The sequence below is a fragment of the Canis aureus genome, chromosome 5 (genome assembly GCF_053574225.1).
Source record: "Canis aureus isolate CA01 chromosome 5, VMU_Caureus_v.1.0, whole genome shotgun sequence".
NCBI lineage: Eukaryota > Metazoa > Chordata > Mammalia > Carnivora > Canidae > Canis > Canis aureus.
The window spans coordinates 7358199-7376256 of record NC_135615.1 but is presented as its reverse complement, the minus strand read 5'-3'; the positions used below and the strand labels follow the sequence as shown (position 1 = coordinate 7376256).

At 35.8% G+C, this 18058-nt stretch overlaps 1 protein-coding gene across 1 annotated transcript in view; it reads left to right on the top strand.

Moving 5' to 3' along the window:
• The window catches only part of GPR158 (G protein-coupled receptor 158), a 408845-nt gene that overhangs the window by 333423 nt on the left and 57364 nt on the right, over nucleotides 1-18058 (top strand). The window contains exon 6 of the mRNA XM_077896758.1: nucleotides 13584-13693. Coding sequence (XP_077752884.1) covers nucleotides 13584-13693 — 110 coding nt within the window. The remainder of the gene's footprint in view (nucleotides 1-13583; nucleotides 13694-18058) is intronic.

Genomic DNA, 18058 nt, shown 5'->3' with positions numbered 1-18058 from the left:
TGGAAGACAAACTCAGAGTCTGACTGTGGTGAGAGTGGCCACTTTACTGGTACTCCATCAGTGAAAGAGCTGCACAGTGTCCTTCTAAGTACCCAGTGGTGTGTGTAGTTTGCTGGGTGGCCAAGACTGGTAAAGTTGTCAGGATGACTATGTAAATAAAGACTTATTATGTAAATAATAAATAATAAATAATAAATAACTTATTATGTAAATAAAGACTACAACAAGATCAGTCCGAATTTTTTTGTGTGTATTTTCATTCTTTTATTATATACTATATGTTATTATTATATTTTCACTTAAAAAAAGTCAACTAGTACCAAAAGATAATAAATTAAATAGTAAAATTTACCCTGTCCCTCTGTGCCTCCTCCACTTCCAGTCCACCTACCCCAGAGATAGTCTTGATAGTTTATTGTGTGTCATTATACATTCCTTTTTACATATATACAAACAAAATCATATTTTTATTACTGTTCTTCAACTTTGTTTTCATTTAAACAATTTTGCTTATGGATGTTTTTAAATAAACAAAGTCAGACCCACTTAATTATTTTAAATTTCCTGGTTTTCCATTTTGTATGGATGTAACATGAATTATAGATTGAAGCTGTCCCCTCTGGGTAGACAATGTTTTTCTTTTTTTTTTTTTTTTTTTGACAATGTTTTCAATGTTTTGCTGTTACAAATAATGCTTGAGTGAATATTGGACATAAATATTTGCATATTTTGTATGCATTTATCTGTAGGACATTTTTCTGGAAATAGAATTCTTAGTCCATTTTATTAGTTTTTAGACACTTTCTTCAACCTTCCCTAGTCTCAGTCTGAGTTTTGGATACACTAGCTCCACGTTGACTTGCTTCTGGACTGTAAAGTAGTAGCAGCAGCTCTTAACCCTTGTTAGGTTAAAACTATCTGTAGAGCATTTTTTAAAAGGCAGATTAATCAGACTGTGCCCTGAAACTACTGACTCAAAGTTTCTACAAGGGAAATGAGGGCTTTCACATATTTTAACACAAAGGGTGCTTCTAGTATTGAGTCACACTTGAAGACCATGGACTTGGTTCCTAACCTCCAAATTTTCCCACGATTATAGCTGCCTCTTTTCTCTGACTTTGGGATGTCACTCTTCTCTTTCATAATTTTCTTCACGAATTATTAGAGTTTTGTTTTTTTAGCATTCATTTTCCAATTTGTTAGCTGCATTTTTAATTATATTTTTCATTTCTTTTTACTTGAAAATTATTTTTACCCTATAAACATTATTCAGTTTAAACCCTCCATATTTATGACACTGAACAGATTGGTACAGTTCTCAGTGACCAAGCATTCTACAACATCCAGTCTCCATCAAAACCCCCTATCTTTACGTTATTACTCTGTTTTTCCTACATAATGCCTAGCAGTGAATCATCATGATAGTGGCTTGTGCTCTAGACTCAGGTTTAAACCCCAGCCCTGCCACTTACTAGCTGCATGACCTTGGACAAATTCCTCAACTTTTCAGTGCCTTGGGTTCCCCATACGTAAAATGAAGAATATTAGTAATGCCTACCTTAAAGGATTTTTGTAAGCAACAAGTACATTGTTTCATGTAGGGTCCCTTAAAAGTAATTGGAATATAGCAAATACTCATTAGATGTAATTATTTTTATTACCCAACTCTTCCCAAAAAGATTGTGAGACAGACCCCTGAGGGGCTTCTCTCTCTCTCCAGGTATAAGATTCCACTTTCTTTGACTTCATCTGGTTGTACATTGCCATCTGTTTTATGTCTTGCAGAATTTTGTTGATATCTATCATCGGTTGGCATTTCTACTCATACTGTCTCTGGTCTTTTTTTTTTTAAGATTTTATTTATTTATTCATGATAGTCACACAGAGAGAGACAGAGAGGCAGAGACACAGGCAGAAGGAGAAGCAGGCTCCATGCACCGGGAGCCGGACGTGGGATTCGATCCTGGGTCTCCAGGATCGCGCCCTGGGCCAAAGGCAGGTGCCAAACCACTGCGCCACCCAGGGATCCCCTGTCTCTGGTCTTGAGTGTTTAACCATCATTAACTAGAGTTTCCAGAAGTAGCAGACATACACATGTACAATTTGCCAGGTTTAACTTGAAGTCTTCATTCTTTCGTAGTCACAATTTAAACATAGACATAAATACTTGAAAAGATCCAAATTATTTCTCCCAACCCACCATGACCATAACATATTTATCTCATTGTTTAAAAACATTAAAACCAAAAAAGTCATTTCTCAGCAGTTCCTAGTCATGAGCTATGTGCAACAATCCCAGAATTATGAACTTCATGATGAATTGGACTCCATGGAGAGGCAGCCTTGGTAGATTCCTTTTCATCTTTTAATGATTTCTCTTGTAGGGGTGCCTGGGTGGCTCAGATGGTTAAGTATTTATCTTTGGCTCAGATCATGATCTTCAGGTCCTATGACCAAGCCCTGCATTGGGCACTCTGCTCAGTGGAGATCTGCTTCTCCCTCTCCCTCTGCCTCTCTCCATTGTTCATGGTCTCTCTCTCTCTCTCTCTCTACATAGATATAGATATAGATATAGATATAGATATAGATATAGATATATATCTCAAATGAATAAAGAAAAAGATTATTTTTTGCATTATCCTTTCTCTAAATGCATGACCTAGATATTTAGAATCTTTTAATTCTATACTCTTATTACATCATTCATTTTGAACATAACAGCATTTCTGATTATTTAAAAGTAGAGTTGCCTTTTGTGATAGATAGCTTCTAAGATGGCCCCAATGATTCCTGCTTCCTGGTATTCGTGACCTGCACAGTTCCCTCCCCTTGACAAACCTGTTTATAATCAATAAAACACATCAATGTAAAATGAAAGAATGTCACTTTCATGATGAGGTTACAAGAGATTATTACTTCCATCTCCAACGGACTCTCTCTTGATGGCTTCAGTGAAGCAAGTTACTATGGTGGTGAGGTCCATATGGCAAGGAACTCAGAGAGGCCTCCTACTAACAGCCAGCTCAGGGCTCCACTTCCCTTAGCTCTCAAGGAACCAAATCCTGTCAACAACCACCTGAGCTTACAAATGTATCTTTTCCCAACTGATGGCCCTGATTAATGCTTTCATTGTAGTCTTATGAGAGACCCTAAGACTAGCAATGTTTAGATTGCTAACCCACAGATACTATGAGATAATAAATATGTGTTGTTTTAAGCTGCTAAGTTTGTATAATTTGTTATATATCAATATATAATGAATACATCTGGCTTTTCCTACCTTTATCCATCATAATGACAGCTCTCCTACTGCTTTAAGGACCTAGTTTGCCTTGTCTGTTTCTTTCCCATTCCCTCTATATTCCATTCTCAACTCCACAGTATTCAGAAGCTTCTTTCTGTCAATTTTCAAAAATACATGTTCAAGAGAACTGAACAGATTTTTGATTCAAATATGACAAATATCAAAAGTAATTTTCATGTTAATAAAACTGGCATTTGCTATTTATCTGTGGTTTATTAAATGATTCTATACTATAAGATTTTGCATTATCTTCATTAAACTGTTGAGGAAAATGAATCTCACAGAACATAAGGGATTTGTAGGTTGCATATTTAATTAGTGGTAGAGCTCAGACTGGCATTTGTGACAACTAACTCAAATGCCTTTTTTTATCCATTATACTAGGCTGCAGAACCTCTTCTAGCTGATTGGTAGGCAACTCATATATTTGGACTATTTTACAAATGAAAATTTTCATCTTTTAAAATTTTTTTGTCTTACCAGATCTCTTCTCCCACTTCATATATATTTTCCATAAGCTAATTAATTCATTCTGTGTGTATGTGTGTGTGCATGCATACAGGTGTGTATTTTCATTTAACTCTAAACCAAGTATATCATTCTACCAACAATCACAACAAATATTTCTAAGATACATGTTACAGATATTTTATGTTCTGAATCAAGTAGAGCCCTCCAGTGTCTAACGGCCTTACATTACCACATTTTTTTACCAACTCTTGTACAACTTTTTGTCCCTTATTTTTTAAGAAATTGAATCTGTAAGTCATTGATCATATTTAGATCGTATTTAGAGCTCATTTGTTCCTGAACCTGTTCATTCTCAAGAGATATATTTTTACCTCTCTGCCAATTTATTAGCTCACAGATAAACTATACCTTTATTATTCTCGAATTTTAGGAGAGGACCCGGAAGGCTTAACTTTATGCTCTCATTATCTGCATTGGATTAAACTAAAAGACTCAGTTATCCTATGTTGTCTTACCATTTACTACACTCCTGGAAGAGATACTGGAACCATTTTTTACTTAAATTAACTTTTTTGTGATTATAGAAAAATTTTTAAATACTAAGATGTGCATACTTAATAGTAAAACCAGAGAATCACTGGCAATACTGTTAAGTTTGTGAGAGAGATATATTGACATATATATGTGTATATATATATATATATATATATATATATATTCTCAAAACCAATCCTTACCTAATAAAAATTTGTGATAAGATTTGCAAGACTTGAACCCTAAAGAGTTTATGACCATTTCGGAGAATATAAATTTTTTCATAGTAACAAAACAAAGCCAAAAATATCTTAACTGTAATACTTTGGTCATAATCTCACCACTCTTCTCCACTGTTGTGTTTTTCTCAGAGGAATGTGTGGTTCATTCTAAGAGCACCAAGAGAGAAAATAGGAAGCAGAACCATAGCTTTAGATTTTTTGTTTCTTTGTTTTTGCTTTTTTGGTAATTATAGAAAACATAATTTTGGGATGAACTTCTTAATAGGAATAAACAATATAATACATTTTCCCCATTGGCTTTTTTGGGTGGTCCCTTCATGATCTTCTTTCTGGAACAAATTATGGGTGTTAAATTAAGGCTAATAAGCAGAGAATAGATATGCTCTCACTTATGTATATAAATGTGTATGTACATATATATATTCATACATACAAATAAATTTTAAGCATACTCAATATTAGACTATATGCCCTCTTTCTATATATTTTATGTGCTGCTTGTTTTTTCACCTAACATAAATCCCAAGAACTTTACCATATTCATTAATATTTTTGAGAACATAACTGCTAAGGATGGTATAATCTTCTATCCTAAGTCATGCACCATAATTTACTCTTGACCAAAAAATTATCCCTTTTGAACACATAAACTGAGGTTATAAAAGTTTGAGACAAAAATAGTCATTTGTTTCTATGTTTATTATGTTTGTTGGGATGGGTTATTTCTGCAAAGTGTCTTTTCTTGTGGAGAGATAGGAAAACAGACTAGAGAGGTTCTCTGTACTCTTTAACAGCATACTGCTCTTCCCTCCACCTTGCTGTGCTTTCCCTTAGGCTGCTAAGTATCACATTTCTGAATGCTACATCCTGGAAATTCTAATCCCTGAATGGATGAAGAAGAGGGGAACTGATCAGGAGAGAAGGCCATGGACTAGAAGTCTCCAGGACTGGCTGAGGCAGAAATAGTCCCTGTACAGTCAGGGCATGACCAAAGATTTTTCAGTTTGTTTGTTTCATTTCAGTAAAAAGCCTGTGGGTCTCAGAATTAGACCCTGACAAGGAATAGGAATGAAAATCTTTCTCTGTTATCTTTGGGCTTTCAGATCTTATTCTGGCTTAGAGAACGAGGCATGTGATGTTTTATTTAGAAGTTGCTTGTTAATTCAATACCATCTACCAAGCAGTGAGTAGAATCACCAGGGAGACTTTGGGATCTTGTCATGTTTGCTTTTAGTTTTTAGAGCTGTGACCCTTTTAAATTCTTTTTATCTTTTCAGGGATATTATAGTTAGAGGGGCTATGTCAGGCATATCTCATCTGCTGTCACAGTGACCCCAAAATGTTACTTATATATTATAAATGTATAGAAGTTATGTATATATTTTGTATTTTAGTCTATTAATTTATCCTTCTTTTGGTGCTTTGCATAATAGGAGCCAAGTGCAAAGTAATATATTTTAGACCATAGTTGCGTAAAGGCATAATCCCAATCATAACCCCTTTCATTTGTGTGATAATTGCATAGGCTTAAGGTTGTATTAGATAGTTTTTATTTTTTGTCATTTGGATATAACTTTATATAATTAAACATTTATAGGACATATTTTCATCCTGAATGTTTCCTTTGTACAAAATCATATTTCTTGCCAAATATATAAAAATAATTTCCCAACACACTTAAGGAACTTTGAATCTACTTATTCTATCAAGCAAATCCTTTATAAGTCTCTTAATATACATAGTTCCACCTACGTGATTCATTTCCAGCCTCCTACTGCAAAAAAATAGCAGACCTGGTTGGGTTAAGTAGTAGGTTTTAATATCAGAGATTTCCAAGTGTGGACTGTCCTCCAATCACGATATCAGCTTCATTCTTCACTTGTTCAGGAAGGATTATTGGGAGCATGGTAAACTGGAGAAAGTTAAGTGGCCCCGGAAAATATTTGACTAGCAAGACTCTTCTCTGTGCGAAGCAGAAGGAAATTGTAGATGTGGCAGAGAGAGTCCTTAAAGCTTTAGAAGTCCTTCACGTCCTTATCAAAGGACAACTTCATCAACAAAAGTCTTGTCATGGGCATCTCTCACTGTGCTCCCATTACCCAGTAATCTTCTTTTTTGTAAATAAAACTGTACACACATGCCCACTAACACAAACACTAAAGCATGTTGCACCTCACTCACCTATACAAGTGGTTTAATTCCCAGCCAATTTCACTGAACTGAAGCAAATAACACTTGACAAGTCAGTTAAGAGAGTAGAACTGCTGTGTCCCACACTATTAGGAAACTGTTGCTTGTTGCTCAGATCCTTAAAATATCAAGCCTAAAGCCAGAGCTTCACACCTTTTATACTCTGAGTTCTGGGAAGAGCATTGGCCTGCTCTAGCCAGTGCTAGCTTCTGACCATTTTACCTTTCCAGCATTCCTCTTCTGAAAGCACCGGGCCTTTCATCTACTGAACCAACACAGCAGAGGTTAATTTTCTATCTCTGGTGTTGTGTCTATATTTGCAAAAGAAATTTATTCTATTTAAAAATGTTCTTCTATTTTCTGCATATCTGGAAAGCCTAATATTCTTTTCTCTGGTAGTTCTCTTTTCTTCCCCATTAGCTGTGTTCAGTATCCAAAGAGTATAGGCAATCAAGCTGACTTCAAAACTAGCTAAAAAAAAAATCCGTATTTGATGAAATGGTTGGAAAATCTGTGCAGATTTGTTTATAATGAGGGGAAGACTTGGAAGGCCATTTAAAAAACAGCAGTGCTTTTTAAAAACACAATGCCTAAGAGTATCCCACCACTAAGATTAGCTGATTGAATTTTGTAAGCATCTGAAAAAACCTCCAGTGTTGAAGAACAAAGTCCTTAAAAATACAGAGGGTCTCTTCTTCTCTCACTGTACCCTCCTAAACCTGGTTACAATTTGTACTCTGTGCTCATGCATCCAGTGATTATGCATGCTCTTGCGTCCTTAGGGTACTCAGTGACCTAAGTGGTACCCCATGTCCTATTTCTCACACACTAAATATCTTTATGCTTATCATTAGTCTCTAGTACTGGAAAGAGAACAGCGAAAGTTTTCTCTTGAAATATGTACTATGAAAATATACGTCAGGTAGTTCTTCTGGAAAAGGAAGTTTTTATGAGTTCTGGTTGAAAAACATACTCTTTTATAACTAGGGGAAAATTAGGTAACCCCATTAAAGTTCAGTCTCTTTATCTTTAGGATGGGAATAATAAAGTATACCTGGACCCTAAATGTAAGGAAGATGTCTATCACAGTGATCAGTGTGTGGAGGCACAGGCAGCTATTATGAATGCTACCTAAAATGGCAGCTATTCATATTATCATCATCATTCATAAATTCTACAGTTCAGTGGTTTAAGTTTTCTCCATTTCTTCCTTTATGAGGGTTTGTTATAAAATATATCATTAATTTGGAATTTGGGAAGAGCTTTACAATAATTTGTTAATCAGGACACCTGGGTGGCTGAGCAGTTAAGCGTCTGCCTTCAGCTCAGGGTGTGATCCTGGAGTCCCGAGATCAAGTCCCACGTCAGGCTCCCTGCATGGCACCTGCTTCTCCCTCTGCCTGTGTCTCCGTGTCTCTCTCTCTCTCTTTTTCTCTTTCTCTCATGAATAAATAAATAAAATCTTTATAAAAATTGTTAATCTATACATTTATATACATTATATTTAACAAGAAAAGGTAAAATACTGGGATTTGAAAAACATTGAAACTTCCTTGTCTTCCCCCCGCCCCCTTTGTCATTATGGCATGTATTAACTACTAAAAAGTTAGATCTGGGTTAGATGTTGTACAGACAGATTATAAGATATCAAAAATATCAAGATATCAAAAAATAAACTTACCCTCTTTTCTCCTTCCTTCTTTCCCCTCTCCTTCCCTTCTTCCCTTCCTTTTATTACTCTCTTTCTGTGGTTACCTACTATTGCCAGGTACAATACTAGGGAATTGGTATGCAATCATGAGTAAGATAGTTATAATACTTAGCCTCGTGCAACTTACAAACTAGCTATTAGATAGTTTATAATTTAACAAATGAATTACAGAAATAATTTTATCAAAATAGAGCTGATAAGTGTGATGAAAGAAAGCTCAGAATTCATTATAAATAAATAATGTGCAGATAAGATGGAAACCTGACTCAGTCTGAGGAGTGCCAACTCACAGTCTGGGAAGGGTGAAGTGGGGTGAGGAGTTTTCTGAGTAGAGCTAGCATAGTTATGCCCAGACTAATGCATCTTTTTTTAAAAAATCTGTTTCTTTCCAAACACAATCATCCTCCTAGTCACCCAAGCTTAAAATCTTCACATTATTTTTGACATTTTATTCACTTTTGCTTCAACAAATAATCAGCTGCCCAACTGTCTTGATTCAGCATGTTCTTTCCTCTGTTCACATGAATGCCTAAATTCCTATTCTCACGACAGTAGTTATATCCTTTTTTACCATTTTCCTACAGCTGCATTTTTTTCTTTCACTCAACACATATTTAGAAGCACTTCCTGTGTACCTGGATTGTTAGTGCCAGTATTACAGAATTGAACACAATAAACATGGCTGTCACAAAGCCTACAAATCTAATACAATGCTGTAGATTCAATGCTGTAATCAAGTAGGGACAGTGTGCTAAGCCACAGTGAAGGCTTCCTCCTCCTAGAGGAAGAGAGATTTAGACTGAAGCCTGAAAAGCGAATAGAAGTACACCAACTACAGATGAGACAGTTGGATTGTATAAGGAACATGCAGTTAGAAGGGACAGCATATGCAAGGATTGGAAGATTTGGGTAGGTGGAAAGTAATGAGATGATAGAACTAAGCTGGTATCTAGCATCGTAAATAATTTAGACTTTTGGGGCAGCTGGATGGCTCAGTTGGTTAAGTGTCCAACTCTTGATTTTGGCCCTGATCTCTGGGCCCTGAAGATCAAGCCCAAAGTTGGGCTCTGCACTCAGTGTGGAGTCTGCTGGGGATTCTCTCTTCTCCCTCTCCCTTCCCTCTACTCCTCCCCCTGCTTGTTTGAGCACGTTTGTGCACATGTGCATGCTTGCACACTCTCTCTCAAAATAAAATATTTTTTAAAAAATAATAATTTAGATTTTTGCATAAGAGCCCTGGGGGCCACTGAAAGGTTCTACAAGGAGAGTTAATATAGCAGAAGCATTTGGGGCCTAGAGTAAAGGAGGGATGCTGAAATAAGACCTAAGAAAAGGGAAAAGTTTGATAAAGAAGATGAATTCGGGGATCCCTGGGTGGCGCAGCGGTTTGGCGCCTGCCTTTGGCCCAGGGCGTGATCCTGGAGATGCGGGATCGAATCCCACGTCAGGCTACCGGTGCATGGAGCCTGCTTCTCCCTCTGCCTGTGTCTCTGCCTCTCTCTCTCACTGTGTGCCTATCATAAATAAAAATTAAAAAATTAAAAAAAAAAAAAAGAAGATGAATTCGTTTTGTTTTGTTTTATTTTGACTTGATTTCCCCCAACTGGCCTTCTCACTTTCAATATCTTCCCCTTCCATTAGCATCCAGTGCTCTTGCATGATGCTGCCAGACTAACTCCCTGGAATACACTTCTGATCACAATTTAAAGAAGTTTAATGACATGTCTGATCATGAAATAAAATCGGAATTCCTCACCCTTTTTCAAAGCTTACAATGAACTGGTCCCATCTCTGTTTTAAAGCTTAATTTTTAGCACTCCCCTTTATGTCTTCCTGTCCATAACCATACACTCCACACTCTTGAAGCTTTCCCACAAGCATGCCTTTATCTTAGGTTCCCTCCTCCTTTCCTGTTTGCTTACATACTAAAACCTTGTCCTCCTTCAGGTTCCTACTCAAATGTGAACCCTCCTACGATAGCTTTACTTGTTTCCACTGAGAGCAATTCCTCTTTTCTCTGAATCTTCAATATGATTCAGTTCACATTATAATAGTATTTGTCACCTCCTCCATGTGGTAGACCTGTTTAGAGAAGCAAGACATGAACTCTGGAATTCAACTGTCTGGATTCAGATCCTAGCCCTGACATTTCCTGGCTGTGTGATGTTAAGCGCATTTCTTAAATTTTCTGTGTGTCATTCCTCCTTTGCAAAATAAACATTCCTACTGTGTAAGGCACTGTGGGGATTAAGCAAGTAAATACTGTAAAAATGCTTAATTTTGTATTTAGCAATAGTATAATATAAATATTTGGTATGATCATGCCATTATTTTTATCATGTACGCGGAGCATCCACTCTTCTAAACTATAACTTGAGGACCTAGTCCACAGCTGATTTATTTTAATGACTTCTAAATTGCAGACTAACTAAATAGTGAATGAGTGAATCAGTAATTAGACTTTTCACAGTTTATTTTGAAGGTAACATTTTCTTTGTTAAATTAGCTAAAATAGATCATTGATCAAAGATTTAATATATTTACATTTTTTGTGTGTGGAGCACACGGAATATATGGAGAAGCATGCCTTCTTTGGTTTTACATTGATTCAGGGGGGATACCCATACAGTTAAGTATGGTATAAGATAAAGTTAAAAAGTGCATAGTCAAAAAGTGATTATGGGAATTCAAAGGTAGGAGCTGGAACAATCAGAAAAGAATTCACTGAGATAAGATATAATTATACTAATAGTGAGAATGGTAACTTTTAGAACAAAGTATATATAAATCAACTCTCCTAATATGTTAGACAAAATTTATTGGATGCCCAATGTACCAGGCACTATATTTACCAATTCAAACTTCAAAACAGTCTCATCTGGAAGTGTTAGGATTGTGTTCATTGTAAAGATGGGAAAACTGAGGAAGAGCAGGCAATGTTAAGTAATTCGTCAATGTTAGTAAAGAACAGACCTAAGATTGGAACCCAGAGAGACTGGATGCAGAACCTGGATTCTCCCATCACCACACTCCAAAATTAGGAGTTCTACTTCACTATTTGCTGAACTCTTTCTAATAATATATTTTATTAAGTTCACTGGAATTTCATTTTCTATTATTTTTTAAGCTATACCTCGTCCATGGATGTTAAAAGAAATTGACTATTATTCTTTCATTTATTTCTGACTGCCTCAATCTTTCATTTACAGTAACAAGTCTTCAAATTCTTCATCTGTGAAATATAAGCTTGAAGCTATAACAGTAGTTCCTTCAAGAGCAATTATTTCCTCCAAAATAAAAAAAATATGCAGACTTCTATCTTATATTGTTCACCTTTGCTTATTCATGCCCTTAATCATTGCTCAGTGTGCAATGGAAAACTTTGCAATAAGTCACAGGATTTTGTAGCTTCCAGGAATCCACTGTGCTAGAATAATCTCTAAATCCATTTCTAGTGGAAATACATGAGATTTTGTATATTCTACACTTTAGGTCCCTCTTGTACTAGTTTCTAATCTGTCATTTCTCTCTGCCATGAGAAGAAACACATATCCCCTGATCCTTTAATCTTCTACCAAGTTTTCTTCATTTGTTCTTTTTCCCCTCTAAACTTACCCTTCTTCCCTCAGCTCAGATTCCTTACTAAACAATACAGCTTATTTTTTAGAGCTTTTAATTACCGCCAGACCCTCATGTAAAGGAACTATTTCCAAAATATATGAGCTAAAACTTAAAACACACATTTACAGAATTTCAGCTTGTTTTGTGAAAATAGCAAATAAAGGAAATGGTTTTTATATCAATTTTTGGATGACTCCAAGCACTTTCCTGATAGATTGAACTTTAAAATCACATCTTTATCTGCATCTTCAGCATAGATCTAGAGAATTAGAAAACTAAGGACAAATACCACATATACACAAAGCAACATTATCTCTTGGCCACACATATAAGGTAAAAACCTTCCTTTGGTTTCTTCTTAATACCAGCCTTTTTCCCACTCCTTGAGAATTTAATTCTAATGGTATTGGAAGTACTTAGCTTAAGTAGAACTATTTGAGAAATACCATCAGAGAGCTATAGGTAATGTTATTCTTGGCACTTTTGGAGGGTGGGGCTCCATTTGTAAGTTACCAGCAAGAAAACGTCAGCACCCATCCCATTTCCCCCAGCTGTGCTTTATGTTTACTAATATTTATATCTTTGAGATTTTAAAAAAACTAAAATAACACTCAGGATTTTAGGAGTGAGTATATTTTTTGTTATGAAGACCTTGTTTTCAGCAAAATCAGTTCAGGCCTGCTGCTCTAGCATAAGAGTATATAAGTCTACATTCTTGAACAGCATTTATTTAGATTTCTTAAGCAGGGCCAAACCAATTCCTATTCTATGAGGGCTTGTTCAAAACCACCAGTAGCATGTGAAAGGTAATACATACAGTTCATTCCACATGCCTTTTGACTGCCCTCCACCTGCCCCCCACACACATAACCCACTCCAGAATTGATCACTTGTTCCTTTGTGCCCACTGAACTTGCACAGAAGTTATCACAGCACTTGTGCTATTTTAATGCAGTTCCTTGTTTACAGGTCTCTCTTCTCTTTCTTATTGGCCTTTGTATCTACAGCATGTAGTATAGTATCTGGCTCATGGTAAATGCTTCATTAATATTTGCTTCGTGATAACTCTGGAGTGAGAAGAATTAGTGAAGCAGTTGAGCAGGTACTAAGTAGATTAACTGGGGAGTACAATGCAGGATAATATTCCGAGGACTGGTTCAGACAGGGGAAAGATACTACTAGAAATGTGGAGGTAGGAATCAGCAAGGCACCAGTGAGTATGACAATGGAGGGCTGCCTGGCCGGCCCATCTGGGAAGATAAAGAGAGTGCCAAAGGCTAAGAGACAATTCATAGAAACTCCTGAAAGTTAGAAGTAAAGAACTTAGGTTTGATTTGAAAGCAATAGACTCTAGTCTTTTGATTTAGACAATGAATGATCAAAAATATATTTTAAAGTTTTATTCAAAAGGATGTGTGCTATGTCAAAATTCCTATGTGAAATTTTGATTTTAGTCTGTGGGTCATCAGCTGATCCTGAAGGTCTCTTTCTTTCTGTTCTCATCCTACAGGTTGTTATTTTGTATTTTGAGCCAAGCACATTTCGCTGTATTCTCCTAAGATGGGTCCGTCTTCTCGGTTTTGCTACTGTTTACGGAACTGTCACTCTCAAGCTTCACAGGTATATTGTATTTCATTAGTTTTCATTCCCAGGGGAACATCAAAGTGTTTGGCTTAGCATATAATTACAAGCTGGGTCAGCCACTTAAATGGTTTAATTTCACGAATTTAGACAGCAAGACAATACGTATTCTTTTTCATTTTCAAGGCAATATCATTAGGATTATCTAGAAAAATCTTTAATACAACTGAATTTGAACACTATGCTTTAATAAAATGTGCCATTGGGTATGGAAAATTTAATTCTGAATAAAAAATAGTCTAGAATAAATGCAAGACAATACTGACTAGCTAAGAACAGGAACACCGTTGAAATAATAATCCAAGTCCAGAGCTCCCAAAGAATCCTTATATAGTAGAATTTAGCCATATGTTGACTTGACAGAAGCTACTGTTCTTCATTCATAAATTACATGCCCCAGGATAATCCTGCTGATGTTCAATGGGTGAAGTTCAAAAAACAGTGTTTTTGACTGTCCTCTTGCTTTAACCAATGTGCTTTAATGATTATCAACCTTATAAATTAGAGGATGAGTAAGTCCCCTTATACTTTCAAAACTCCCTACTTTTCTTAATGTATATGATAAATATAAAGAAGAAAGAGGCATATAGTACATTACTTATCCATAAAGGGCTTTCCCTTGTCTCCTCTTTCCAAGCTCTCTCAATACAGTGGTGCCAAAGACCACTGGAAAGAGAGCATAATTTCTCCCTGACGATAAAACTGCATCTCTGTAAAGGAAACCCTTTATGCTGATTAGCTTTAAAGCTGTTTTCCTAACCATAGTAAGCCATTCATATTTCCATGCTAATGTGATCATAAGTGCTTCTCAATAAAAGTATTTTAATATGGCTCAGACACAGTTTATCTTAGAGCCATAATATGTGTTATATTTGTCTTTAAATATTCCCCTTTCAATCTTCCTTAAAATGTGATCATTGTGCTATCTACTACATAAGAATCTCCATTTATTTTCAAGTTCTTGTTTTGTTTTGTTTTTTTTGTTTCATTGGTACTTATTTACTGGAAATGCTCCAGAGTATGTTCTTAAATAAATGTAAATAACCTTAACTCTCAAGATTCCTTTCTTAAATATGTCCTATAGTACAAAGAACATTGGACTGGATTTCAGGAGATCCAGCTTAAATCTCATTTTAGCCTCTGACTCTAGGAAATCCTAGGCTTCTACTTCCTACAAAAGGAAAGGATTAGGCTAATCTCTAATATTCTTTCTGACATTCTTTTTATTCCATATCACAGCACACTTTGCTATTCTGTCCTTGTAGTCTTCGAGTATCTTCCGGTTTCCATTCCTTATATGATAGCTATTTTCAACTGATGCTCACCAAAAGGAAATGAATAATCTTTGGCAACCTATAAGAGACAATAAGCCTTCTAGAAATCCTGAGAGAATGGGTGACCTCTTGAGATTTAAAAATGATCTCTTTTCCTATGAGTCTAGCACTTAACATCTCTTAGGGCCTCTATTATATAATACTGTTTGTTTATTTAATTACCTTCTTCATTTTTACCTAATTTACTTTCTCTTTGAAGTGAGGATCTTACCATTGAATCCCCAGCTCTTAGCACAATGGCTGATACACAGGAGGTGTTTAGTACATATTAGTCAATGATTTAATGAATAAAAATGTCAGATGCAGACTTGGAAGCTGCTTCCAACAGTTCTCTCCACACATAATGCATTTACAGTCCCCTGACTTACTACATGTCCCCACATGTCTAGAACATATAACTCTGTGGTCTGCAAGAGACTGTTTGGTAGGGAATGCAAACACAGTATTAAATAGCACTGAATCATGTAATGAGAAAATTACTTCCATTCAGATGCTCTTTACATCCTTCTGATTATTTCCAAGAGAAAAATCAATGTGGAACTAGTAGGTCTCTAACACTCGCCAAACACTTGTTAATCTCCCTTTGCAACAAAGAGCAGATCAAGCTGCAGGCTTTCCACTGCAATGCTACTTAGATATAACTTATTGACCATCTCACTGTATTTCTATAGTTACTTTCTATTTCTGGATTATCAGTTTTTCATTTAAAGTAGCAATGTAAAGTTTCCTTTAAAATATGTTTAGCAATAAATTATTTAGCAATAAATAGAAATTGATTTAAGAATATATAGCTACTACACAGACCTAGGAAGAAATCTTGACTATGGTATGCAAACGATTGGAATTTGAGAAATTAGATTAGTCCATCATTCTTCTCTTTATTGTAAAGACTGGACTTAAAGCTACTTCTGTTTATGTGTCTTTAGAAGTCATTGTAGTGAAGAGTTAAACACTGAAGGCTTAAATCAAGTAGAAACTGTTGCTAACGTAATGAGCTGAATTACTCTTCTGAACCATATAGCTTTATACTATATTCTGTTTTTTTTTCAAATTGCTCAAATTTAAACAATTCCAATATTGCTTAAGTCTATAAAACTGAACAATTAGCATCCCAGAGAAATGTGAATAACTCAGTGGAAGTGACTGGCTGAACCAGTTTTATATTCCTCATTCTTCGTTGTGCATCTTGCCCATATTTATACATTTAGATAAGTGAATGAATGGATGGATGGTTATAGTGAATGTAAGCTGCCAAGGGTGTCTTGGTTGATATTTTTAGATTCAAGCAACATGTGGCCCTGACGAAAAGACTTTCAAGATTTTATCATAACATAATAAAGCGGAAAGACAGAAAGGGGTGCCTGGGTGGCTCAGTTGGTTAAGTATCTGCCTTTGGCTCAGGTCATGATCTCAGGGTCATAGGATCAAGCCCGACGTGGTGCTCTCTGCTCCATGGAAAGTCTGTTGCTCCCTCTCCCTCTTCCTCTGCTGCCTCTTCCCCTGAGCTCATGCACTCTCACTCACTCCCTCTCTATCTCAAATAAATAAACAAATAAATAATATTTAAAAAATTAAAATACCTCTATTTTAAAGAGGAAAGACATAAATCCAACAAATCCAAATTCAAAATTTTAGTTCTGCTATTAACTATTTATACAACCAAGAATAAATTATTTTAACACCTGAAAATCAATTTTCTCACCAGACCTATAAAGCTGTTATAAAGCTAAACAGGACTGGAATATATGTAAATATATCAAGGGGATATGGCTACTATGGCTGAATTAAGCAATAAGGAAATTCATTGGGAGGATATGGAGAAAGGCACAGAACTAGGCTCTAGAGAACCTGAGGGATCAAGATAGCATGGTGAATGCCATATATCATTTCCATAGATACTTCATTTTTTTATTTCAATATTTTTTTCAAAATTTAAATCCTACCTCTCCAGGCAGAAAATTCTAAGGAAATTATCGGTACAGATACATAAAGTGACTATTAAAGTCCCTTGAGACTAGGATAGGCGAGAAAGACCTGAGTTTTTGCTTTATTTCAGTCACTTTCCTCAAGGTTTAGTAAAATTATGGAACATTTCTTTCTCCATCCCCTGGTTTCTCACTGATTGATTGTAGTATTTACAGAATTCCAGGAGCCTTGAAAACTTGGAGCAAGTATGAAAAAGGAATAGAATCTCACACTGTCACAGAAATGATACTATTAGCCTGGGAGGGAACTTAAAGGTTTCATTCACTTTTATCAAATTTTCCACTTTTCAATTTAGCAGTCTTGCCCTACATTTGAGAATCATACAGTCAGAGACTGCCATGCCAATCCCAAGGGAAATTGCAAAAGAGTCTAATCAATTAATGATTAACAGTGCAATATAGGGGTGTAACAAGTTGGAGTCAAGGAGAGAGTGGTTTGCCTCTTCATGGAGGAGTCTTTTACCACCGACATTTAGAATCACTATCGTGTGATGGCGATAAAAAGCAGACCAACTTTCAGTTGTCTTTATTATTACCCTAAGATCTCTACAGGCAAATGGGTCCCTTTGATACCTAGAGCAAGCCAGTCCCATTGCCCCACCTCACTGACAGCCATTCGTGCAGTGCAATTTATTTGAACCTGAAACTGTTTTGTTCCTTTTTGGAGAAAGAAAGAAAGAAGAATGGTATAGGCTTTAGCTTCTTAATATGGACCAAAGGGAAAATAAAGCTGAAGTAGGAAAAAATGAAGATTCATTTATAAAGAGGAATTTCCTTCAGTAACTGTACATATGTTTGACTTGGGACATGAATGATACAGGACAGATCTAAAAGAACATCTAGTACCTCCATGGTTGTGTGGGTTCACAGAATACTTGCTAAGCTAGGTTTGTTTGTTTTAAGGAAATTGGAAAGGCAATATCTCTAGGTTCAGAAAAGCTATGTTTTTAGGAGGCAAAATAAAGAAATGTTTTAAATGCAAGGAGGTAAAGAGAGATTAAGAAACTTAATGCTGAAAAAAAAAA